This window comes from Vipera berus (assembly GCF_964194415.1).
Source record: "Vipera berus genome assembly, contig: HAP1_SCAFFOLD_171, whole genome shotgun sequence".
In the NCBI taxonomy this organism is placed as follows: Eukaryota; Metazoa; Chordata; class Lepidosauria; order Squamata; family Viperidae; genus Vipera; species Vipera berus.
Genome location: NW_027673549.1, coordinates 45,659 through 70,437, shown reverse-complemented (window position 1 = coordinate 70,437; position 24,779 = coordinate 45,659). Strand labels below are relative to the sequence as shown.

Sequence of the window (24,779 nt, the reverse complement as noted above, 5' to 3'; positions counted from 1 at the left end):
TAGCTTTCAGGGCTGTAAAAGATATTTATTTTTAAAAAAAAAAACTTTCCAGATTATATAGGGTAACTTCCTTAACAGATTATAGATATACTATGTGCCTAAGCACAATCTATTTTGAAGACCCCCTTATAAAATGTTGATTGGCAAGCTAGCTAAGTATGGGTGACATGATAATTAAGTGGAGACATGAGTGGCTCAAAGCATGCATCCATCAACAATTCCTCTTCAAACTCGTGAGAAATGTCAAGGGAGGGGCACAAAGTTCAATCTTGGGTTCTGTATTCTTCAGCTCTTCCATTGTTACTAAATTATATGGCTGATGGAATAGTTATGAAATCTGCAGATATCACAGAATCGATTAGGACATCTAGTAGCCTGGTAGTCCAAAATAAAATCCAAACCTATCTTGATAGATTAGAGGAAACGGTTAAGCAACCGAATTTAATAGAGACAAGTGGAAACATCTACACTTAGGAAACAGAAATCAGAAGTCAGAACTGAGTATACGTATCCAGAGACCATCTATAAGTTCCTTTAATTTGTATAGTGTAGAATAGATCAACTAGAGCAGGGGTGTCAAACTCAATTTCATTGAGGGCCGCATCAGCATTGCGGTTGCCCTCAAGGGGCCGGGTGGGTATGGCCAGGGTGGGCGTGGCCTACTGGGTGGGCGTGGCTAGAGTGTGTATGGCCTTCTGGGTGGGCATGGCCAGCTCTACATCGGTCGCATCAAGGGTGCCTATGGGGGCCTGGGCAGGAGTGGGACAGATCTGAGGGTCTCTGGCAGAAGGAGGGTCTCTGGGCCAGGGCCAAGGCAGTGGGGGCCATTCCCTCACTGTTTCCAGGATGGCTTCGCGGGCTACATGAAAGCACTTCGCAGGCCGGATCCGGCCCCCGGGCCTTGTGTTTGACATGTCTGAACTAGGGGATGTCCATGGAGCATGCTTATTTTTTTCAGGAATCCTTTGTCCTTCCTGAGGATTCTCATAAATCAATATATACGGTATGACTTCTCTCAGAAAGAGCTCCAGAATGCAGTTGGCCCTAAAGAAAAGGACCAGCAGGCTCACCAACTGGAGTTGTGCCTCATTGGCCAGAAGATCCTCGGAATCTGATGTTTCTCTCTCCAAGACACACCTGGCAACTTCAGGCTGCAGAAAAAGAGAGGTCCGGTTATTAGTAGCAGAAGGTGATGGGTGGAGCAGAAGACAAAGGGTGACATATTTTGCTTCTTCTCAGTAAGAACTTTGCTTCCCCAAATCCTAGTTCCAAATGAGTTCCAGAAGATGGAAGAAGAATCTTCAGTCAGGTTTTACAGATCCTCAGATCTTTAGCGGGGGTTCAACCAAAGCGCTCCTTTAAAACAAGGAAGGAACCCAGTTCTCATTGGTGCGACGAAGGAGTTGTTCGGATCCAACCTGATCTAGAACGGGCTTTTACCAATGCACTGCACACCCACATAGAACCCCTGTTATCAAATCAAAGCATGTGAATGAGTCAGCCTGGACAGTCTGGTGAGGTGGGTCAGATCACATCACAAGGTGAAATGCTTCTCCAAAGTGCACGGCCAGCACTGGCTGAATATCTCCAGCATTCATTTTCTCAGCCGGGCTGGTGTGTGTGTGTGTGTGTGTGTGTGTGTGTGTGTGTTTCCTCAGTGGATTGACCAGAAGGCCACAACAAGATTGTTCAACATATAAGCATACCTCAGAAGGAATAACTTGAGACACATCCCAAACCAGAATCTCTTTCAGTTTTACTGGGATCTGAAATGTCACCGTGAAAGGGATGCTTCGTTCATGAAGATTCTTCACCTGAAAAAAAAAATCTGATTAAGCATTTCTGCCATTTTTCCACCACAAAGAGGTCCTTCCACCCATCTGGTGATGTTGTATAGGAAAGGAAAAAGAAGTGGTAACATTAGTGGTCACAAATTACACCGTGTCCTTGAGGCTGCAAGCAGAGAAAGGAAGGGAAGCATGTCACAGATTCTTGACTTGGAAGGGGCTTTAGAGGTCATTGAGTCTAACCCCTTGCTCAGTGCAGGAACCATTAGAACACTTCGGACCATGACCTCTTGGCTTCAAAAGTCTCTTCCAATTAGATTGATAATTAGGTTGATAATTAGCAAAGAACTCCTTCACCATTATGTGCAAGGATAATGTTTTCAGGGATGGCTTATAGTTTTATTTAATTCATTTCATCTTCCTATCCGTCTGAAAAAGACTAGTGATGTGACCTAGGTATGATCAATGCTCACTATTTCAATGAAAATTAGTTGTTCAGCATTAAGTTTAACTAATTACTTCATGTTAGACATGAAGGCAGAATGACTGATGCTGTCATCAGGGTGTAGATTATTCTGTAAGTCTACTCAAGCCCCATGGAATACCGGTGTAGTGGCATTACTTGTAATATACCTCATTATATAGTACCCCAAGTGCAGATGTAGCCCATACAGATCAATGATATTTTAAAATGCACGTGCCTTACATGTAGTTTTCAACTTAACAGCAATTCATTTAATGATCATTTGAAGTTACAATGGCACTGAAAAAAAGGTGGCTTACTACTGGTCATCACAGCATCCCCAAGTCGCATGATCAACACTTGACAATTGGCATATATTTATAATGGCTTCAGCAGGTGATCTCCATTTGTGACCTACCCTGTCAGCTTCTGACAAGCAAAGTCAAGGGGGGGAAAGTTGGTTTGCTTAACGGCCAGAGGATTAACTGCAGTGATTGGCTTAATAACCGTGGCAACAAAAGGTTGTAAAATCAGACATGATTCACTTCACACTTGTCTTGTTTAGCAATGGAAATTCCACTTGTGGTCGTATGTCGAGGACTATCTATAAAAGGAAGTCCCTGCAGACAGTCCTATGTTAAAGGAAAAGGTTTAAGCCAATTGCTCTCAACAATGCTGGATTTTTTTATTTACTGAAGGTGGACAATAATATATAAGTCTACATATATTCAAAAATGTGAAACTTCCCCTGGCCCTCATTTTTAACCTGCATCTATTCTACAACTACATACTCGGGAATAGCACCTATTTTCTGCCCTAACTTAAAACACAGTGCTAGGCTGCATTAACAGAGGGATAACAGAATTAAGATCACGTGAAGTGTTAATACCACTTTACAATGCCACCCTTGGAATACTGCATCCGGTTTTGGTCACCACGATGTAAAAAAGATGTCGAGACTCTAGAAAGAGTACAGAGAAGAGCAACAAAGATGATCGGGGGACTGGAGGCTAAAACATACAGGGAACAGTTGCTGGAATTGGGTATGTCTAGTTTAATGAAGAGAAGGACGAGGGGGGACACGATAGCAGTCTTCCAATATCTCAGGGGCTGCCACAGATTAGAGGGGGAGTCAACCTATTCTCCAAAGCATCTGACAGGCAGGACAAGAAGCAACAGATGGGAACTAACCAAAGAGAGAAGCAACCTAGAAACTGAGGTGTCTGAAATGGTATAGGGTTTCCTACCTGAGCAGGGGGTTGGACTAGATGACCTCCAAGATCCCCTCCAAATTTATTGTTGTTGTTATTAAAATTACAACCCTATTTAAAGGAATACCCTTTAAAGATGGGTGGTGACTAAGATGTGTGGACTTCAATTCCCAGAATTCCCTAGCCCCATCTTTCTCCTCTTCCCACCAACCCCCAGACTATAGTTTTTTCTTCATTTTGCCCTTCACCTCATATCGGTGTTCAACACTCTTTTGTGCATCTTCTTGGCCAACAGTGAAGTTCACATATTTGGTGGACTCCTCGCCCCTGAGAAGATTTAACAGAGACAAGAATTTTGGTAGAAATGGAAGATTCCAGAGACAGCATCCTTGAGAGAAGGATGAGGTTTGCAGAGTCTACATTCTATCTCCTTTTTAAAATATCCATATTAACTTACATGTTGATAAGCAGGTGTACAGCATATCTGACAGGCAAAGTGGCTTCATAGCTGATGTCCTTGGTGTTGGTGTTCCCATTTTCACTGGACAAGGGGAAGAAAATATGATTTCATTTAATCAGGAAATTCTAAAACAACCTACCTATATTACTCTGTCATATGATGCATTTTACATCTCAATCCTGATCGTGCACTGTAGCAAAAAATGCTTTGACAGAATATATAGCATGAATCTTTAGCTAGTTTTTTTGCTTCTCAGCCAAGTTCTGTCTTAATATGAATCTTCCTTCATTTTTCCCAAGGAACAGCATTCTTGACATTTTAAAATTTCTAATATTTCATAGCCCTGGGAGAAAAACTGTGCCGGAGGACCCACAGAATTAGTTACAGGCAGGTTAAAAATTATATCCCAGGATGACAACACCCTACTATAGAGAAGTGTACAATGTTTTTGACCTCTTTGTTTATCACTTTACTTCGGCAAAATATTTTTTTCTGCTGCCCTCAAAAGTATAAAGGCGGCCAGCAGAGTTTTACTAAAAAATATGATTTACATTCATGCATTTTCAAACATTTGGTCTTTGAGGATCACGGTCGACCTGAATTTGCCTTCTGCAAGTACCAGATCTCCACTGAGGACACTAAAACATGTCCTTTTACATACAGTATAACACTGAGCAAGCTTTTTAGGTTTCGTTACTTTTGTACATACTGAAGTATACTCAACTGCAATGGCTACGCTGTCTTCAAGGACACTGCTTTTTATTTTCCTATTGAGAAATCCCTATTAAGTCTTCACAGAAATTTCAGGGCAGCCCAATAAGACAGCTTGAAAGCTGTGCAGTAGAGTATCTCACACCACACGGTTGGCACCCAAATAACTCAGACCTTGAAACAGTAACATCAGGGATTTCTTGATGCTCTCTGAGCTTGGTCACTTTCTTGCAGATGCTTCATTATGCAAACTAGTTTACCTCATCACTGCTAGCACTGATAATGTTACCTAGTTTGGGTAATGAAACGTCTGCAAGAAAACAACCAAGCTCAGAGAGCACCAAAGACTCCTCATTTCAACCCCGAGCTACAAATATTCTCCTTTACTGATAGTCATCTCAGTTACACACAGAGAGACACACACACAGACACACAGAGCCTTATTGTTGGCCACCAGCCTCCACCCTTAAAAGCAACTGAATACTATTGGCTTTCTGTTAACCCACAAAACCCAGGAGCGTGGATGTTACCTCTCAGCTTTGACCATGATCTGCAGTGTATTCCCTAGATCAGCATCTGGGAAGACATCAAAGGTGGCAACAAAAATAGCCTGAAACATGCAAAGGCGGGGAGAGTAAGTGGTGTACAGCTACAGTCATCCTCAACTGTTGTGGCAGTCAACGCAAATACACAAAGCGAGCAGATCTCACCTCTGCTCCACTCCAGAAAATAGGGTGGTTGATGTTACAGGTGGCATTCCGGCTGGCTTCTTCTTCCAGGGCAGGGGCTGAACGGCACTGGACCCGTGTCACCTTTCTGCTGGCCTAAGGCAGGAGTGCATACAAAGTTTTGAGAAGAGGAACATAATGTCAGTCTTACTAGATAGCCCAGATAGGAAACACAATCAGATAAACTAATTCTAATGCATAATGGAATTTGTTGGAGAACTGAATGCAACACAATTTCATTTTAATGTATGCTGATTAGTGTGCATTTAAAGTGACAATAAAGTTTCTATTCTATTCTATTCTATTCTATTCTATTCTATTCTATTCTATTCTATTCTATTCTATTCTATTCTATTCTATTCTATTCTATTCTATTCTATTCTATTCTATTCTATTCTATTCCATTCCATTCCATTCCATTCCATTTCTATTCTGTTCCGTTCCATTCCATTCCATTCCATTCCATTCCATTCTATTCTATTCTATTCTATTCTATTCTATTCTATTTATTCTCTATTCTATTCTATTCTTATTCTATTCTATTCTATTCTATTCTATTCCATCTCTATTCTATTCTATTCTATTCTATTCTATTTCTATTCTATTCTATTCTATTCTATTCTATTCTATTCTATTCTATTCTATTCTATTCTATTCCATTCCATTCCATTCCATTCCATTCCATTCCATCTCTATTCTATTCCGTTCCATTCCATTCCATTCCATTCCATTCTATTCTATTCTATTCTATTCTATTCTATTCTATTCTATTCTATTCTATTCTATTCTATTCTATTCTATTCTATTCTATTCCATTCCATCTCTATTCTATTCTGTTCTGTTCTGTTCTGTTCTGTTCTGTTCTGTTCCGTTCCGTTCCGTTCCGTTCCGTTCCGTTCCGTTCCATTCCATTCCATTCCATTCTATGCTATTCTATTCTATTCTATTCTATTCTATTCTATTCTATTCTATTCTATTCTATTCTATTCTATTCTATTCTATTCTATTCTATTCTATTCTATTCTATTCTATTCTATTCCATCTCTATTCTATTCTATTCTATTCTATTCTATTCTATTCTATTCTATTCTATTCTGTTCTGTTCTGTTCTGTTCTGTTCTGTTCTGTTCTGTTCTGTTCTGTTCCGTTCCATTCTATTCTACGTATTCCTATTCTATTCTATTCTATTCTATTCTATTCTATTCTATTCTATTCTATTCTATTCTATTCTATTCTATTCTATTCTATTCTATTCTATTCTATTCTATTCTATTCTATTCCATTCCATTCCATTCCATTCCATTCCATCTCTATTCTATTCTATTCCGTTCCGTTCCATTCCATTCCATTCCATTCCATTCCATTCCATTCCATTCCATTCTATTCTATTCTATTCTATTCTATTCTATTCTATTCTATTCTATTCTATTCTATTCTATTCTATTCTATTCTATTCTATTCTATTCCATTCCATTCCATTCCATTCCATTCCATTCCATTCCATTCCATCTCTATTCTATTCTATTCTGTTCTGTTCTGTTCTGTTCTGTTCTGTTCCGTTCCGTTCCATTCTATTCTACGTATTCCTATTCTATTCTATTCTATTCTATTCTATTCTATTCTATTCTATTCTATTCTATTCTATTCTATTCTATTCTATTCTATTCTATCTCTATTCTGTTCTGTTCTGTTCTGTTCTGTTCTGTTCTGTTCTGTTCCGTTCCGTTCCGTTCCGTTCCGTTCCGTTCCGTTCCATTCCGTTCCATTCCATTCCATTCCATTCCATTCCATTCCATTCTATTCTATTCTATTCTATTCTATTCTATTCTATTCTAAATAGTGCACTGGGGTAGGAAGATCAAAGGACAATCTAGGAAAATGGGGCTTTCCTATATAGAAGACACTCTGTGAATGTGAAGAACAAGCCAACACACTTGCTATGGTGCATAAAACGTCCTTCAACATGTATGGAGGAAGACCATACATTGGCGAGAGAACATTTTTGTCGACATGGCCCATTACTGGGTAAATGTCATTTAGTTTTAATACTATTTATTTTCTATACTTTTAAATGTCTATATTTTTATGACCTATCTTATGTTTGTTTTACTTACTCAGTGTTGAAAGTTATATGTCTGTAGTTTCTAGGTGCTTCTGACATGAATAAAGAAAGACAGTGTAAAAGCTACATTAACAGAATCTATCAGGTCTGGCAGTACAATTCACCCACTGTCACTTTTACAGCTCAAGAGTTCAGGGAGAGTCCCTTCTGAGCCTCTTGGTCCACACAATATGCAGCTCTGGGCTATGCTGTCTCTTATCTGTTCCCTAGATAGCACGTCTTGCCTAGTCTCCCTAGGTCTTTTCCACATACCATTATATATACCGTGTTTCCTGGAAAATTTCTCCGGCACCAACAGCCCTGCCCAGCCGGCCCACTTCTTCTGCGGCCAAAGGAGCAGCTTCATTCTGCAACTGAGAATGGAGCTCGGGCCTGCATTTCACACTCAGGCCTTTCCAGAAGGCCTCTGCAGCCAATAACCAAGCAACGGATTCGATCCACAGCTCAGTTTTCGGCTGCAGAGGCCTTGCAGAACCGAGGTATGGATTGAATCCATTGCTCGATTATCGGCTGCAGTGGCCTTCCGGAAAGGCCAAACTGCAAAATGCAGGCCTGGGTGCGGGTTGCGTGGGGCAACTCCACACCCCCAGCCTAGCTTGATTTTTAGATGTGTGCGTCACCCCAAAACTAGGGCTTGTTTTTGAGGTAGGGATTATATTAGGCCCACCACCAAAAATCAAGTTAGGGCTTATTTTCGGGGTAGGCCTTACTTTCGGGGAAAACACGGTAACAACCCGAGTAGGCTCCGCCCCTATTCTGCACCTCTGCTGGCATCCTTTATTCTCTTACCTCTTGTAGCAAGGTGACTTTGCGATAAGAGAGTCCTGCAGGGTAGAAGAAGCATAAAGTGCTGCGATAGGCGTCCTCCCCGTGGTTCTGAAGGGAGGCCGTTATGGTGAACTCGGGAGTCAAACCCACATCTAAAGTTTGCAGGCTGAGTGGGAGTGAAGAAAAGAAACTCTGGGTCCTGGTTAGAGGTCTCAGATCATGAAGGTCACACACAGGCCATGATTGATGAATCAATAAAAGAAAATACTCTCACTACTTACGATTATAGAGGTAGTCCTTGACTTACAACAGTTACCACTTTTTCACTTACAACAGCACTGGAAAAAGTGACTTATGAGCGTTTTTCACACTTATGGTCTTTGAAGTACCCCTATAGTCAGGTGATCAAAATTCAGATGCTTGACTGACTCATATTTGTGACGGTTGCAGTGTCCCAGAGTTACAGAATCCCCTTTGGCAACCTTCTGCCAAAGTCAATGGGGAAGCTAGATTCACTTAACAACCGTGCTACTAACTTAACAACTGCAGTGATTCAAGTGTAGCAAGAAGAGTCACAAAACAGGACAAAATTCACTTAACAAATGACTCACTGAGCAACAAAAATTTGGGGCTCGATTGTGGCCATAAGTCAAGGATTACTTGTATTTGCATATAAGAATATCAAAGAAAAAAAAAGACACCCCTTGCCATTTGTCCCTGCTGAATTTGTTAAGGGCCACCTGAAAACAGTGGCCCTTAAATTTGTCATGAGCAACTTCGCACATTGCTTTCAATGGGCCTTAGTGCACGTAACATAGACTTGATCCCACCCTTTAATTGAAGATTAACTGAAATCTTATCAAGAGTGCTTATCAGCCAAGGAATTCCAAATCAATAAGAGCTTATTCCATTAAAGCAATTAGTTTCAAGGCAGCTTGTTATGTTTGTAACTTAATAGGGTTCCAAGCAGTACTGTTTGATCTAATAAGCACAGTTTATGTACAGATTGGTGATAACATTGCACAAAGCAGTACTATTGATATATCCAATCAGAATGAAAGAACAAATGGATTCAAGTTTAAATTTTAAAATCTCTATGGAGTGGAAAGGCAGAGGCTGGTTGAATTTATAACAATTTTGCATAAAGGACTGAAAAATGTTTTTGTCACAGAATCCTTCCCAAAGTTGTTAGAAAGGGTAATTTGGTAGAGCATTCAAAATTAGGTCAGTTGAGGTATGGCAAAGATCAGTGTTTCTCAACCTTGGCAACTGAAGAGGTGCGGACTTCAACTTCCAGAATTCCCCAGCCAGCTGGTTGCCGGGGGAATTCTGGGAGTTGAAGTCCACACCTCTTTAAAGTTGCCAAGGTTGAGAAACACTGCTGTAGATAATAGGAATGTAAGGGAGAAGGTGTGGGAGAAACTATTTCTCTTACCCTGAGAAAGTAAACGAGGTTTGCAAAATGTCTTCACATAGCCCATCGTCCCCACAATTCTTCTCAAAGGGGAGCTGAAAGAAAGGAAGGAAGGAAGGAAGGAAGGAAGGAAGGAAGGAAGGAAGAAAGAAAGAAAGAAAGAAAGAAAGAAAGAAAGAAAGAAAGAAAGAAAGAACTTAAAAGACAAAGTACACCTCAGTTTTGATGATTTGACTCTATTCCTTGAACCCTGCACCAACATTTCCTTCTTCTATGGCATTGGTTTCCTTTACCTATGATAGCCATTTACAGTACAGTAATTGTACAGTAACTGAAAGGCAAGTCAAAATCACCACGAGAGTTAATGGAACTTAATAAGGGGAACCCAGAGCTCCTATGCAACTGACCAGCTTCCCCTTCTTTCCTGCCTAACAGAAATTCCTGAAAGTGACAGAAATGGACATTCTGCTGCCCCCCGCTGCTCTGCTGCAGCCCCACACATTACGGATGTGTGATCGTCTGTAACTAACTAACAAGTCCCCTTGTTAGTTGTTCCCCTCCCCCCCACCTGTTCCATTGAGTATAGAGGAGGGGGCCAACTTGATTACAAAGGTGGCTAACAAGTTTATTTGATTAGTGACCTGCCTTTTCCTCCTGCAGGAGTGTAAGGTGGCATACCTAATGCTTCCTCCCTGGCGTCAACTTCCCTCCGCCCTGTGCGTTCCCACAGAGAGGGCCTCCTCAGGGTGCCACCGGTCAGAGAATGTAGATTGGTGGCCCCCAGGGGGAGATCCTTCTCTGTGGGCGCCCCGGAGCTATGGAATCAGCTACCGGTTGAGCTCCGGACGGCGCCCGATCTTCGCTCCTTTCGCCGCAATCTGAAAACATACCTGTTCGAACAAGCCGGCCTGGCCTGAGGGGGGATTGGTGGGGTTTTTACTATCATTTTATTGGGGTTTTATTAATGTATTTATTGTTTTTTATGGGCATGTATTTAATTACTTTTTAATTTTTGTAGCTTTGTGTTTTATTCTTGCCCTGTACACCGCCCTGAGTCCTTCGGGAGAAGGGCGGTATAGAAATATTAATAAATTAAATTAAATTAAATTAATTATCTGTCCTCACAACACCAAGCCTATGAGGTAGGTTGGCCTAAAGACCCCTAGGTGAGCCTCCACGGCTGAGGGTGGACCAGATCTTGGGTCTCTCTGCTTCTAGTCCAACACCTCCACCCCTAAATGTCTACGGAGATTCTCAGTCATCCAGGTCACGGTTGTCCCAAAGATGCTTTTTCAAAGGCAGCTAGACTTTCTTTGGTTTTGCTTCAAGACATTTCACTTCTCATCCAAGAGGTTTCGTGTAATGTATGGGGCTTTGTCTTGCTAAGGGATATCACGTGGGGTTAATTGCTGGAAGGTTGCTCAAGCAGGGAAGCTGGCTAACGGCTCCCAGCTCCTCAGACAACCCATCTACAGTGCCGCTATTGGCTGCCTCTAGGGCGGCAATAGGGACATGGTGGCTCAGTGGGTTAGGACGTTGAGCTTGTCGATCAGAAGGTCGGCAGTTTGGCGGGTCAAATCCCGAGTGCCGCGTAGCAGAGTGAGTGCCTGTTACTCGTCCCAGTTTCTGCCAACCTAGCAGTTCGAAAGCACGTAAAAATGCAAGTAGAAAAATAGGGACCACTACGGTGGGAAGGTAACAGCGTTCCGTGCCCCTTTGGCGTCTAGTCATGCCGGCCACATGACCACGGAGACATCCTCGGACAAGTGCTGGCTCTTCAGCTTTGAAACGGAGATGAGCCCCTAGAGTCGGAAACAACTAGCACGCATGTGCGGGGGAAACTTTACCTTTACCTTAGGGTGGCAATAGGGTGTATAAATAATAAATTGCTGCATTCGCAGCCCTGTTTCTCAGTCCAGTTCCTGCAACCAAATAAACAATGATCTTTGCTGAACTCACTCGCCTCGTCTCGTCAATCAAGCAACGAACCCAGTATCTAACATTTCCATTCTTTCCATTCCATATGCTTCCACTCTCCACCATTCTAGTCTAGTGAAGAGAAGGACCAGGGGAGACACAATAGCAGTGTTCCAATATTGGAGGGTCTGTCACAGAGAGGAGGGGGTCAAGCTATTTCCCAAAGCACCTGAAGGCCAGATAAGGAATAATGGATGGAAATTGATCAAGGAGAGATTCCATCTAGAAATAAGGAGAAATTCTCTGACAGTTAGAACAAACAACCAGTGGAACAGTTTGCCTTCAGATGTGGTGGGAAGTCTTCAGGAAGAGACTGGACAACCATCTGTCAGAAATGGTATAGGGTCTCCTGCTTGGGTGGGTGGGGGGTTTTGGCCTAGATGACCTACAACTCTGTTATTCTATTCTATTCTATTCTATTCTATTCTATTCTATTCTATTCTATTCTATTCTATTCTATTCTATTCTATTCTATTCTATTCTATTCTATTCTATTCTATTCTATTCTATTCTATTCTATTCTATTCTATTCTATTCTATTCTATTCTGAAGCTTCTTGGATGAGAAGCGAAACATCTTCAGGCAAAAACCAAGTCCAGTTGCCTTTTGAAAAAGGACCTTTAGCGTGATCTTCAGCAGCATACACCCTGTTTTTGGGACTAAAAGAGAGAGAGAGAGAGACTGTCCCAAAGACCCCAGGGACCTTCTATGGCCAGAGGTGGGGGAGGGACAAGATCCTGGGTCTCCCCACTCCTACTCTACCACCTTCTCACCACTATACAACATGGCTCTTGGATTGAGAGGGATTGGCCCAAAATGCTCTAAGGAGCTTCTATGACTGAGGGCAGAAGAAAACCTAGATAGCCAAGCTCCCTAGGCCAACACTGTAACCACCACCCTGTTCCAGCTTTCAGGGTGAGAGAAAGGGACTGGGCCCAAGACACTTAGTTTCTATAGCTGAGGAGGATTACAATCTAGGTTTCCTCCTCACTCCTAGTATTCGCACACTACAATACACTGACTCCGGCTGTTGCTGGCTTTTGGGGTATCGTGATAAACCACAAGGACAGTCACCTCGGCTGTATAGTTTTGCTTTGACTCTTTGCTCAGGATGGGCAGGAGATCTGGGACTTTGGCGATGGATTTTCCTGTGAGATTATAATTCAGCCTCAAAGCAATGGGTGTCAGGGTATCCTCGGTGCCAACCTGAGAGAGGCAATACAGAATATATATATATATATATATATATATATATATATATATATATATATATATATATATATATATATATATATATATATATATATATATATATATATATATATATATATATATATATATATATATATATATATATATGTTTAAGTATTTGTCAAGGCTTTTTGAATATATATATATATATATATATATATATATATATATATATATATATATATATATATATATATATATATATATATATATATATATTAAAAATGCATACAGTAATCAGCTCCTTTTGTAAAACGAATGAACCACTTTTTTCATTGTCAACAGAATGAATTACAGGTGGCCCTTGACTTACAACAATTTGTTTAGTGGCCGTTCGAAGTTACAACAGCACAATAAAGTGACATATGACGGTTTTTCACACGTGCAAGCATTGCAGCATCCCTATGAGCACGTGATCAAAATTCAGGCATTTAGCAGCTGGTTCAAATTTATGACAGTTGCAGTGTCCTATGGTCATGTGATCCCCTTTTGCAACCTTCTGACAAGCCAAGTCAATGGGGAAGCCAGATTCACTTAACAACCGTGTCACTAACTTAACAACTACAGCGATTCTCTTAACAACCGTGGCAAGAAACTGGCAAATGGGGCAAAACTCTCTTAACAGCTATCTCACTTAGCAACAGAAATTTTGGGCTCAATTACGGTCATAAGTCGAGGACTACCTATATTTTTTTTAAACAGGGAACATCTGTTCTTGAGATAAACAACATTGCCATCAGCACCTGAGGGAATGCCACAAATATGTTTTCGCTGTATCCAAAGCTTCTCACTGCCCACCTTGCTCCAAAAAAGCAATAAAACTGTGCAGCCATATGAAAGTGGCAACGTCTTTAAATATGTATATCCAGGAGACATGTTCCTAGCAATGTTATATTTCTTATCAGGATTTCTGTCCGCTGAATGGCACAAAACGTGCCCGTTATAGAAATATGGCCTCAGCAGATCTATTTATTTATTTATTTGTCTTTCAGGAATCCTGAGTGAGGTTAAAATTAAAATTTAGCATTGAGATGTCATGGATGGGGCACGTTTTATGATTTGCAAAGGAAGGGAAGAACTCAATCTTGGTAGCTACGGTATTTAGATCAGGGCTTTTCAACCTTTTCACCCATTGTATCACTTTTAGGATATGGCAACATCAAGAGTACCACCAGTCGCCTAGCAAGGGGTCAAAAACTTGATGACCAAAAAAAAAAAGGAAAAAAGTGATGTAGTACAGGTAGTCAACTTACAACAGTTCGCTTAGTGACTGTTTGAAGTTACCGTGGCACTGACCCCCCCAAGCCACAGCCGAGCAAGACACCTGCCTGCCCGAGGTTTTCATTGTTGTGAGCATTTCTGTTGAGGATTGGCAGTGGGAGTGGGGTGGGGGGTGTTTGGTTTTTATTCCCTCCCCTCTGCTGGGTGGTTGCAGCAGGTTTTGGTCACTTCACATGACCCTGGGACACTGACCATCATAAATATGAATCAGTTGTCAAGCATCTGAATGTAAATCACAAGACCCTGGGGATGCTGCAACATTCCAGCTGATCAGAGCTTCTTTTGGGTTCAGCAGAAGCGCCAGGATCAGCGCCGAGCTCCAGCTGCAACCTGGTGCTGATCCTGGTGCTTTTGCTGAGCCCTGACAGCCCTGCAGCTCCAGCTGTCTCTCGCTCAGGCTTGTGCGGTGCTGCCACCGGTTCAGCTCATTCCCCTGCCCTGCTACCCCTTTTCTAGGATGGTCACGTACCACCTGCCAGGTGCCAATGTACCACAGGTGGTACCCATACCACTGGTTGAAAAGCCCTGATCTAGATAACTCGAGCCTTCAAGAGGATGAGTCCTCTGACTCCCCGGCCAGAGCGACCGAGACCAATCAGATCTCGAGCAAGCGATCGAAAAAGAAACAGGACATAATGCCAACTCACAGACAGTTCAATCCGATGCTTTTGACACTTTTGCTCAAGTCCAATTGAAATGTTTGCTTGCAGGATGGGAGACTTAGACGCGAAGAAGGCTCGAGCTTTGATTCTGTGGGAATCCAGGGTCAGGCGGTAGGAAAGCTCACTGTGGATTTCATCTGAGTGGAAAAGAAAGAAGAGCTTCAAATCTTTCCTCGTGGACTGCTGTTCCTAGAAAAATGTCTGCTCTCAGCCGAGTGTGAAGGATTCTCTCTGTCAGGGGAAGGGCAGTAATTCCCCATCCCTTTATCTGTTTCAGCCCCATATTTTTGTACAGGCTTTCTTGATAAATGATGGTGTCATTATTTCATCTGAATTTAATTTCATTCTGAGCTTGGTTGTTTTCTTGCAAATGTTTCATTACTCAACTAGGTAACATCATCAGTGCTAGGAAGGGAGTCGGGCATGCTCTCTCTTTATATACAAGTTGCTTGCCTTCTCAGTGTTTGATGGGGATGACCTTGAGTACTTCTGACTTGGTAGGTAGACAAGAAAAACCAAATGTACAGGTATAGTATAGGGCAGCGGTAGGCAACCTTGGCTCTTTTATGACTTGTGGACTTCAACTCCCAGAATTCCTGAGCCAGCATGGCTCAGCTTGGAAACTTCTCCCTTTCCCCTCAGTATGGCTGGCTCAGGAATTCTGGGAGTTGAAGTCCGTGAGTCATAAAAGAGCCAAGGTTGCGTACCCCTGGTATAGGGGGTACCTTGCTCAATAGTAGTAACTGTGAGAGGGATAATAATAATAATAATAATAATAATAATAATAATAATAATAATAATAATAATAATAATAATAATAATAATATAAAGTTGGAAGGGACCTTGGAGGTCATCTAGTCCAACCCCCTGCTCAGGCAGGAAACCCTATACCATTTCAGGCAAATGGCTGTCCAGTCTCTTCTTAAAAACCTCCAGTGTTGGAGCATTCACCACCTCTGAGTCCTAGTGGACAGTCACTTCAATATGAACCAGCCGTGTGCTGCAGCTGCCAAAAAAGCCAACACAGTGCTAGGCTGCATTAACAGAGGGATAGAATCAAGATCACGTGAATGTTAATACCACTTTACAAGGCCTTGGTAAGGCCACACTTGGAATAGTGCATCCAGTTTTGGTCACCACGATGTAAAAAAGATGTTGAGACTCTAGAACGAGGGCAGAGATGAGCAACAAAGATGATTAGGGGACTGCAGGCTAAAACATATGAGGAACAGCTGCTGGAATTGGGTATGTCTAATCTAATGAAGAGAAGGACGAGGGGGGACATGATAGCAGTGTTCTAATATCTCAGGGGCTGCCCCAAAGAAGAGGGAGTCAAGCTATTCTCCAAAGCGCCCGAAGGCAGGATAAGAAGCAATGGATGGAAACTAATCAAGGAGAGAAGCAACCTAGAACTAAGGAGAAACTTCCTGACAATTAGAACACTTAACCAGTGGAACAACCTGCCTCCAGAAGCAGTGAATGCTCCAACACTGGAGTTTTTTAAGAAGAGACTGGATAGCCATTTGTCCAAAATGGTATAGGGTTTCCTGCCTGAGCAGGGGGTTGGACTAGATGACCTCAAAGGTCCCTTCCAACTTTATTATTATTATTATTATTATTATTATTATTATTATTATTATTATTATTATTATTATTATTATTATTATTATTATTATTATTATTATTTCCTTGATTGGGGTGTTGTTTACTGCTTGATTGCTAGTCTGGTGCTAATCTTAGTGTTAATCTCTGCTTATCTGGGTGTTGATTGCTGGATAGGAGGTGTTTTGGTCTTTTTGTTTCTTTTCTAACTTTTGAGTTGTCTCTTTTGAATGGTATGTAGATGTTGTTTATTTCTATGTGCTGATTTGTCTGAGTGTGAGGTTTCCAGGAAGTCTGTAATGTTTTTTGGACTTGTCTAGGATGCTCACAGTTTCCCAGGCGAAGTCTGGCCCTGTGCCGTGCAGTTAAGGAGTTTTCATCACGTCTGCAAGAAAATAACTCAGCTCAGAGACCACCAAGGACTCCACAGTTCAATCCTGGGCTACAAATGTACTAAAGTACTAATAATGATGAATAATCCGAGGACACAAAAGCCATCTTGCAAATATTCAGCTAAATACAATTGTTGACAGATTATTTCTTTACTTTTACCCAGTATCTACGAGGGAGAGGTGAGCCATGCTGGGAAAGGAAAGGAAAATATCGAAATGAAGAAGTTAAATGAAAAGTTAAAATCAGACATAGTGGCATCTGATATCTGTTAGGCCAGTCTTTTTCAATTTGACAACTGTAAGATGGATGGACTTCAACTCCCAAAATTCCATGCTGGCTGGGGAATTCTGGGAGTTGAAGTCCACACATCTTCAAATTGCTAAGGTCGAGAAACACTGTGTTAAATTCTTCAGTGCAGGAGAAGGCGCGTGTGAGATTCTCTCAGTAAATATGGAGAAATACCAGAAAAGATGAACCAGCAACATGGCGTCGGAAGCAGGGGGCCAATAAGAGGGCCATATCACATGCCTCTTTGCATATTTAAATTAACCAAGGGTCTGCCCTGAAGGATGCGGACTGCTGTAAGACCCTGAAAGACTGCAGCATTTTCCATCACCTAGGAAATCCTGAGTGGCTTTTGAAACAGTAAAGCACACTTCTGCCACGCTGGCCACATTCTCCTGAGATGTTGGCCTCTGCCCCTGGAAGACTAAGGTTGGGATGGAAGATGGGTGGAACGCGATGGAGACCTTCACTTGCAGAACAGGACGAGACCTGGAAGCCAGAAGAAAAGGAACGATTATTATCATTAAGATACCGTGTAATCTTAATGAGGCTTGGTGGAGCAGTGGGCTAATGCCTCCTTAAGTAACCCCAGCTGCCTGCAATTAGTGCAGGTTCGAGTCCCACCAGGCTCAAGGTTGACTCAGCCTTCCATCCTTCCGAGGTAGGTAAAATGAGGACCCAGATTGTTGGGGGCAATTAAGCTGACTTTGTAATAATGCCGCTTGGGGTGTTTATGAAAGCCCTAATAAGCAGGCATATACATAGAATGAAGGCTACTGCTAAGCTTGTAAGCCGCCCTGAGTCTTCGGAGAAGGGCGGGATATAAATGGAATTAAAATAAATAAAAAATAAATAAAAATAATCAGGAATCAGCATCGAACACGAACGAGCTAGCAAAAAAACATCTAAGCCGATGTTTCTCAACCTTGGTGACTTTAAGACATCTGGACTTCAATTCCCAGAATTCCCATCTTCCTTTCGGTTGGACAGTTCTGGGCGTTGAAGTCCAGACTTCTTGAAGTTGAGAAACACTGATATAAGCTGAGGGTGCATTACACGGCCACTGGCTTCACTCCCCAATCTCTGAGGAGCATTTTCTTACCACGTAGCAAGTGACCTCATTGGTGTCAACCTTACTATCCTCACTTCTTCCGCTGGATCAAACCATCCTGCCTCCAGCGGCAATGACAGGGTTCAAAAACTGGCTTTAAGCCAATGTTCCCCCCCCTCCTCCAGTTTCACTGTTGTCTTGTTGGGTTGGTGAGAAAACAACCACAATAGATTTGCTAGTTTCAAAAGCAGAGGGCCTTGAGGTTTCAACTTCTGCAGAAGAGTCCAAGCCCATGGAACTAAAACCAGGATAAGTGGGAGGTCCTGCCAATGGGAAACTGCCTAACTTGTAGACCCCTTATGTTTAAGATAACATTTTCTCCAATGGTGGCAGCTCAGCGTTACATTCACCAACCCAACAGATTATGAGTTGATTCAAATCCACTACAGGAACAGGAGGAACTGGAGGAATCCTGAGTCTCTATGTTTTGTAGTCAAGAAATGTAAACAGTAAAAATACATATAAATATAATCATGCCTTGAGGGACACGGTGGCTCAGTGGGTTAGGACGCTGAGCTTGTCAAACAGAAGGTCGGCAGTTTGGCGGGTCGAATCCCGAGTGCTGCGTAACAGAGTGAGCGCCTGTTACTCGTCCCAGCTTCTGCCAACCTAGCAGTTCGAAAGCACGTAAAAAATGCAAGTAGAAAAATAGGGACCACTACGGTGGGAAGGTAACAGCGTTCCGTGCACCTTTGGCGTCTAATCATGCCAGCCACATGACCACGGAGACGTCCTTGGACAAGCGCTGGCTCTTCGGCTTTGAAATGGAGATGAGCACCGGCCCCTAGAGTCGGAAACGACTAGCACGCATGTGCGGGGGAACCTTTACCTTTAATCATGCCTTAATATAATCTTCTCTATTTACTGAGGGCCTGAGGCTGATTGTGCACATTTAAGAAGAACTGGGAGAAAAATGGGGCTGTCTTCCTTCCTTACCTTATCAACAAAACTCTTCCTTGTTGTCCCACAGTGATGTCCTTCAGACCATCCCCCGTAAGATCTCTTCCTCCACCAATGGCTTGGCCAAAATAAGAAAACTGTCCGGAAAACTTCAGTCCCGCAATGCGCTGTGGAAAGGTCAAGGAAGGTAAGCAAAGAAAAACATGACGGTCACAAATGGCTATTACACGACACGGATGCTGCAACGGTTGTAAATGCAAGCCAGTTGCCAGTTGCCCGGATTGTGATCACATGACCATGGGAATGCTGTGACAGTCATAAGTATAAGGACAAGTCATAAGTAACTTTTTTCAGGGCAGTCATAACTTCCAAGTTTTTGTGTGTGTGTGTATGTGTGTGTTTGTTTGTTTATTTGTGTCTGTGTGTGTGTGTACAGGTAGTACTCGACTTGCAACAGTTCATTTAGTGACCGTTCAAAGGTACAACGACACTGAAAAAAGTGACTTATGACCATTTTTCACACTTATGACCATTGCAGCATCCCCAGGGTCACGTGATTTACATTCGGATGCTTGGCATCCGACTCGTATTTATGATGGTTGTAGCATCCCTGGCTCATGCAATCCCCTTTTGCCACCTTCTGATCAGCAATGGGGAAGCCAGATTAACAACCGTGTCACTAACTTAACAACTGCAGTGATTCATTTAACAACCGTGGCAAGAAAAGTCATAAAATGGGGCAAAACTCACTTAACAAAGGTTTCACTTAGCAACAGAAATTTCGGGCTCAATTGTGCTCATAACTCGAGATAGATAGAGAGATGATAGATAGATAGATAGATAGATAGATAGATAGATAGATAGATAGATAGATAGATGGATGGATGGATGGATGGATGGATGGATGGATGGATAGATAGATAGATAGATAGATAGATAGATAGATAGATAGATAGATAGATAGATAGATAGATAGATAGATAGATAGATAGATAGATAGATAGATAGATAGATAGATAGATAGATAGATGAGAGAGAGAGAGAGACATGATGGATGGAGATAGATAGATAGATAGATAGATAGATAGATAGATAGAGAGAGAGAGAGAGAGAGAGAGAGAGAGAGAGAGAGAGAGAGAGAGAGAGAGAGAGAGAGAGATAGATAGATAGAACCCCACTCTGTGGTTCATGCTTTTGTTTTTTAATGACAACTCAGAAAACACTGCAAGGGTGTGTAAGGGTGTGGTTTTGAGGTTCTGCAAAGAGGAAGTGAACAAAAGATGGCGATTGTTGAGAAGAGTTGTGCAAAGGCACTCTTAGATGTCTCCATGGCATCTCCAAGTCTTGCTTCCAGAGGAGAAAGAGAGCCACTTGATCAAGCAAGTCCTAAGGATCAGCTCACCTGAACATAACTGCGCTTGATGGATGCCCTTTTCCCTGAAAAGATATACACGGCTCCTGCATTCTCATCTTCCAAGGGAGCCCCAATGGCTACATCTGTCCATTTGTCCCCAGTGATGTCACCTGCTGCTGCCATGCTGGCCCCAAAGCGACCAAACAAATGTCCTGGCTCTCCTTTTAAAGCTGTGTTGCTGTCTGTGCACGAAAACGTTTCCTTCTGCAAAATGTAAGACAAATACGCTGGAATGCAAATGGATTTCTCAGAAGGCAACCCCCGTAATATGGTCTTTACAAATTTCTCAAAAAGTTCTAGATTACACTTCAGTATATTTTTTTAAACATCTCTGAACATCTCTGTATTACCAGCTGAGAAAGAGTCCTAAGAATCTGTATACTAAGTGAAAACAAAGAGTGAAAAAAATCACAATTTTTAATATACATAACTAAGAAAATTTTCCCTATTATCCAGTGACATCAATCTGAATATATGATAAGATAGGATAGGATAAGATAGGATAGGATAGAAAATAAAATAGGATACTATAGGATAGGATAGGGAATGGCATGGAACAATAGGATAGGATAGGGAATGGAATAGAAGGATAGGATAGGTTAGAAAATAAAATATAATTTAGGATAGGATAAGATACGGAATGGAATGGAATGGAAGAATAGTATAGGATAGGATAGGGAATGGAATGGAATAGAAGAATAGTATAGTATAGTATAGTATAGTATAGTATAGTATAGTATAGGATAGGATAGGATAGGATAGGATAGGATAGGATAGGATAGGATAGGATAGGATAGGATAGGATAGGATAGGATAGGAAGAATAGGATAGGATAGGATAGGATAGGATAGAATAGGGAATGGAATAGAAGAACAGGATAGGATAGGATAGAAAATAGAATACAATAGAACAGAACAGAATAGAAGAGAATAGAAAATATGGAATGGAATGGAGTAGAATGGAATGGAACGGAATAGAATAGAATATAGAAAATATGGAATGGAACGGGATAGAATAGTAAATATGGAATGGAATGGAATGGAATGGAATGGAATAGAATAGAATAGAATAGAATAGAATAGAATAGAATAGAATAGAATAGAATAGAATAGAATAGAATAGAATAGAATAGAATAGAATAGAATAGAATAGAATAGAATAGAATAGAATAGAATAGAATAGAATAGAATAGAATCCACCATCATTTATTCTCTGCTTCATAGACCCAGGAGTCTCTTACCTTAAAAAGACAGATGTGAACCCTTCCACCTGCAGTGGCATCGTAGTACATGGGAGCACCAACCAGAACTAAATCTGTGCTTGTGTCTTGATTGAGGTCCACCGAGCACAGAGTTGCCCCAAAGTAAGAACCAACCTGTGGCATCAAATAATCACCTCTTAATTTCATTCTCCTTAAGAAAAATGGAGCAAGATCATCATCATTTGCATATTTTATGTTCTAACTGCAGAAGCCGAGACGTTACTGCCTGAGGCATGAAGTATTATGTTTTCGAAGAGTCCAATCTTCAGGCCTGCGACAAGATGTTATGAAGCAAGTAGGCAATATCAAGGACATTTTCAGAAATGTAGGGCACTTCTCCTTGGTTCTTTGCAGCCCTCTAAAATCAGCTGTGTTCGTGTTTGGCAGCTGACCGTCTGGCAGCTCAAGCGAAAACAAAGTAAAGATTTCTTTATTTTTCGGCTATGACGTTCTCTGCAAAGCTGGGAGAAATTCCTTTTCCCATTAGCAGGGATTTTTGCCTCTCTTGAAAGAGATTAGCCAGCAGAAAGACAAACATTTCTATCTGAGACTTAAAATCAAGCTATGGCAAGTATTTAATGGCCTGCTAAGTCCTGATATTTTGGAATTACCAGTCCCATTCTCTTCCCCACAGCACCTCCATCTTTGTTGGAATTAAGGAACTTTTATCTCAACACATCTTGAAGCTGTAAGATGCTCCCATCTAACGAGACATGCCAGGAAGATTTAATATCTATGGAGTATTTATCAGACAAAACTTGTGCTTTTGTCTCCAGCGTGTGAAAGCTAGGAGAACCAAGGTCAGATATATATATAGAGAGAGAGACTGAGACAGACAGATGCATTTCATAATAACATCTGAACATTGTCAGCTGCCTTTTTTCTGACAACTGATCCACTCTCAGCCCTTTGGGAGACAGAGGCAGGAAAAAAGATGTAAGATTTGAACCTTAAGATATGTGTTCATATACAGCTAGTCCTTGACTTATAATCATTTGTTTAGTGACTGCTCAAAGTTACATCACTGGAAAAAGTGACTTCTGGCCTCGTTTCACACTTACCACTGTTGTAGTATCCTCATGGGCGTGTGATCAAAATTCAGAAGTTTGGCAACTGGCCTGTATTTATGACAGTTGCAGCGTCCCGGGATCATGTGATCACCCTTTCGCGATCTTATGACAAGCAAAGTCAATGGGGAAGCCAGATTCACTTAACAACCGTGTAATAACTTAACAGTTGCACTGATTCACTAAACAGCTGTGACAAGAAAGGTGGTAAAATGGGGCAAAGCTTACTTAACAACCGTCTCGCTTAGGCTCAATTGTGGTCATAAGTCGAGGATTACCTGTATGTGCCTTTGAACCTTTGCTCAATAGCCCTCGTGGCTGAGTAATGTTTTGGGGGCTTCCTTCAGAAGTTTCATCCGCACTCTTCAATCCTTTTGGAGTTCTTTTATCTCAGTTCGTACCTGCTCCCCTACTGCCTCCATCTTCAGCTGCCATTCCCCACTCAGAGCTTCATTCTCAAAGTAGACAACTTTGCCGATGTGATCGTAGCGAGGGGCTCCCACAACCAGACCACTCCTCCCGTTGAACTGGACAGGCTGAGAAGAATAGCCTGTAGGGGAGACGAGACAGCTAAAATAACTCATAGGATGGTAGAAGAACCTTTAAATTTTAGTCCACAAACTTTAAAAAATAGAGTTCCAATTAGGATCAAGTTATTCTGTCAACATTTTAAACTCCCTTGGATAGTCGGTCACCGCTGTTTCTGGAGGGAGGGATAAAAATCTCCCTTCCCTCTCCACAGGGGGGAAAGTACTTTAGGCTGCTTATGCAGGTAAAGAAAATAGTTAGGATTTAAGAGAGGTAGCTCTCACCCAGTCTCATCCACGCTGCTTTATAATTGCCTGGTGGTAAATGTGACTTCGGCTGTCTGCAGCCTAGTGACGAGCCATATTGCCATGGCCGGTCTTTCGTCCGCCGGTTTGGAGGGCTGCCCTGGATCAAGCGGAAGGGCTACTGCCCTCCCGCGATCCAACGGGGATCCCCTCCTTCTGGTCGCCCCGACAGGGCGACTTTCGACTCTTTCCAGGGTCCCCCAGCGAAGTGAAACTGGGCACAGAAGACGGAGCTCGCCTTCCAGTTGTCCATAGTGACCGCCTCGGCAAACCGGAAGTCAAGAACCTTTAAACTTATAGTCAAGCCTGGCATGCATTTTTTTGGAGGCTCTCCTTGAATTCTGACCACATTTGGGACCGAACTTTGCATTGCTAAGGAAGGCAGTTGTTAAAATTGAGTCGTGTCCAATTTTAAGACCTTTTGTTTTTTGGCTTTTAAGCAAATCACTGCAGTTGTTAAGTGAATAATGTGGTCATTAAGTGAATCTGATTTCCCCCATTGATTTTGCTTGTCAGAAACCAGCTGGGAAGGTATCAAATGGTGATCACGTGACCCTGGGATGACACAGTGATCATAAATGCATGCTGGTTGCCAATTGCTCAAATTTTGATCATGTGACTACAGGGATGCCATGCAGTGGTGGGATTCAAATATGTGAACAACTGGTTCTCTGTGTGGATGTTGCTTCTGGAAGTCCGTTCTGGGCCTGGGCAACCAAAAATTAGCTACCGGTTCTGCCGAAGTGGTGCAAGCCGGCTGAATCCCACCACTGATGCTATAGTAGCCATAGGAGTGAAGACTTTTTTCAGTGCTGTTGCAACTTTGAATGGTTGCTAAACAAATGGTTGTAGGTGAAGAGCTCCCTGTAGTGTCTCAATTCAGGATTGCGTCTTTTTTTTTAGACATGAAAAGTAAAGTTTGTCAAAATCTAGTTACTGACTATTCATTAAAATTGCAGCTTCTATGTTCTAGATCAGGGGTAGGCAACCTTGGCTCTTTTATGACTCGTGGACTTCAACTCCCAGAATTCCTGAGGCAGCATGGCTCAGCTTGGAAACCTCTCCCTTTCCTCTCAGC

The 24,779-nt window shown here is 41.9% G+C and overlaps 1 protein-coding gene across 1 annotated transcript in view; it reads right to left on the bottom strand.

Annotated features, from left to right (window-relative positions):
• Window positions 1–1,070: 1,070 nt before the first annotated feature.
• The window catches only part of LOC308679321 (integrin alpha-D-like), a gene marked incomplete at its 3' end in the record, with an annotated part of 38,569 nt that continues 14,860 nt past the window's right edge, over window positions 1,071–24,779 (bottom strand). Inside the window, exons 10-23 of the mRNA XM_081346928.1 lie at window positions 23,270–23,418; window positions 21,781–21,915; window positions 20,529–20,744; window positions 19,163–19,293; window positions 17,447–17,604; window positions 14,821–14,972; window positions 9,686–9,759; window positions 8,272–8,416; window positions 5,343–5,456; window positions 5,163–5,242; window positions 3,919–4,002; window positions 3,710–3,788; window positions 1,707–1,814; window positions 1,071–1,151 (exon numbers count right to left, since the gene is read on the bottom strand). Of these exons, the coding sequence (XP_081203054.1) occupies window positions 1,071–1,151; window positions 1,707–1,814; window positions 3,710–3,788; window positions 3,919–4,002; window positions 5,163–5,242; window positions 5,343–5,456; window positions 8,272–8,416; window positions 9,686–9,759; window positions 14,821–14,972; window positions 17,447–17,604; window positions 19,163–19,293; window positions 20,529–20,744; window positions 21,781–21,915; window positions 23,270–23,418 (1,706 nt within the window). The remainder of the gene's footprint in view (window positions 1,152–1,706; window positions 1,815–3,709; window positions 3,789–3,918; window positions 4,003–5,162; window positions 5,243–5,342; window positions 5,457–8,271; window positions 8,417–9,685; window positions 9,760–14,820; window positions 14,973–17,446; window positions 17,605–19,162; window positions 19,294–20,528; window positions 20,745–21,780; window positions 21,916–23,269; window positions 23,419–24,779) is intronic.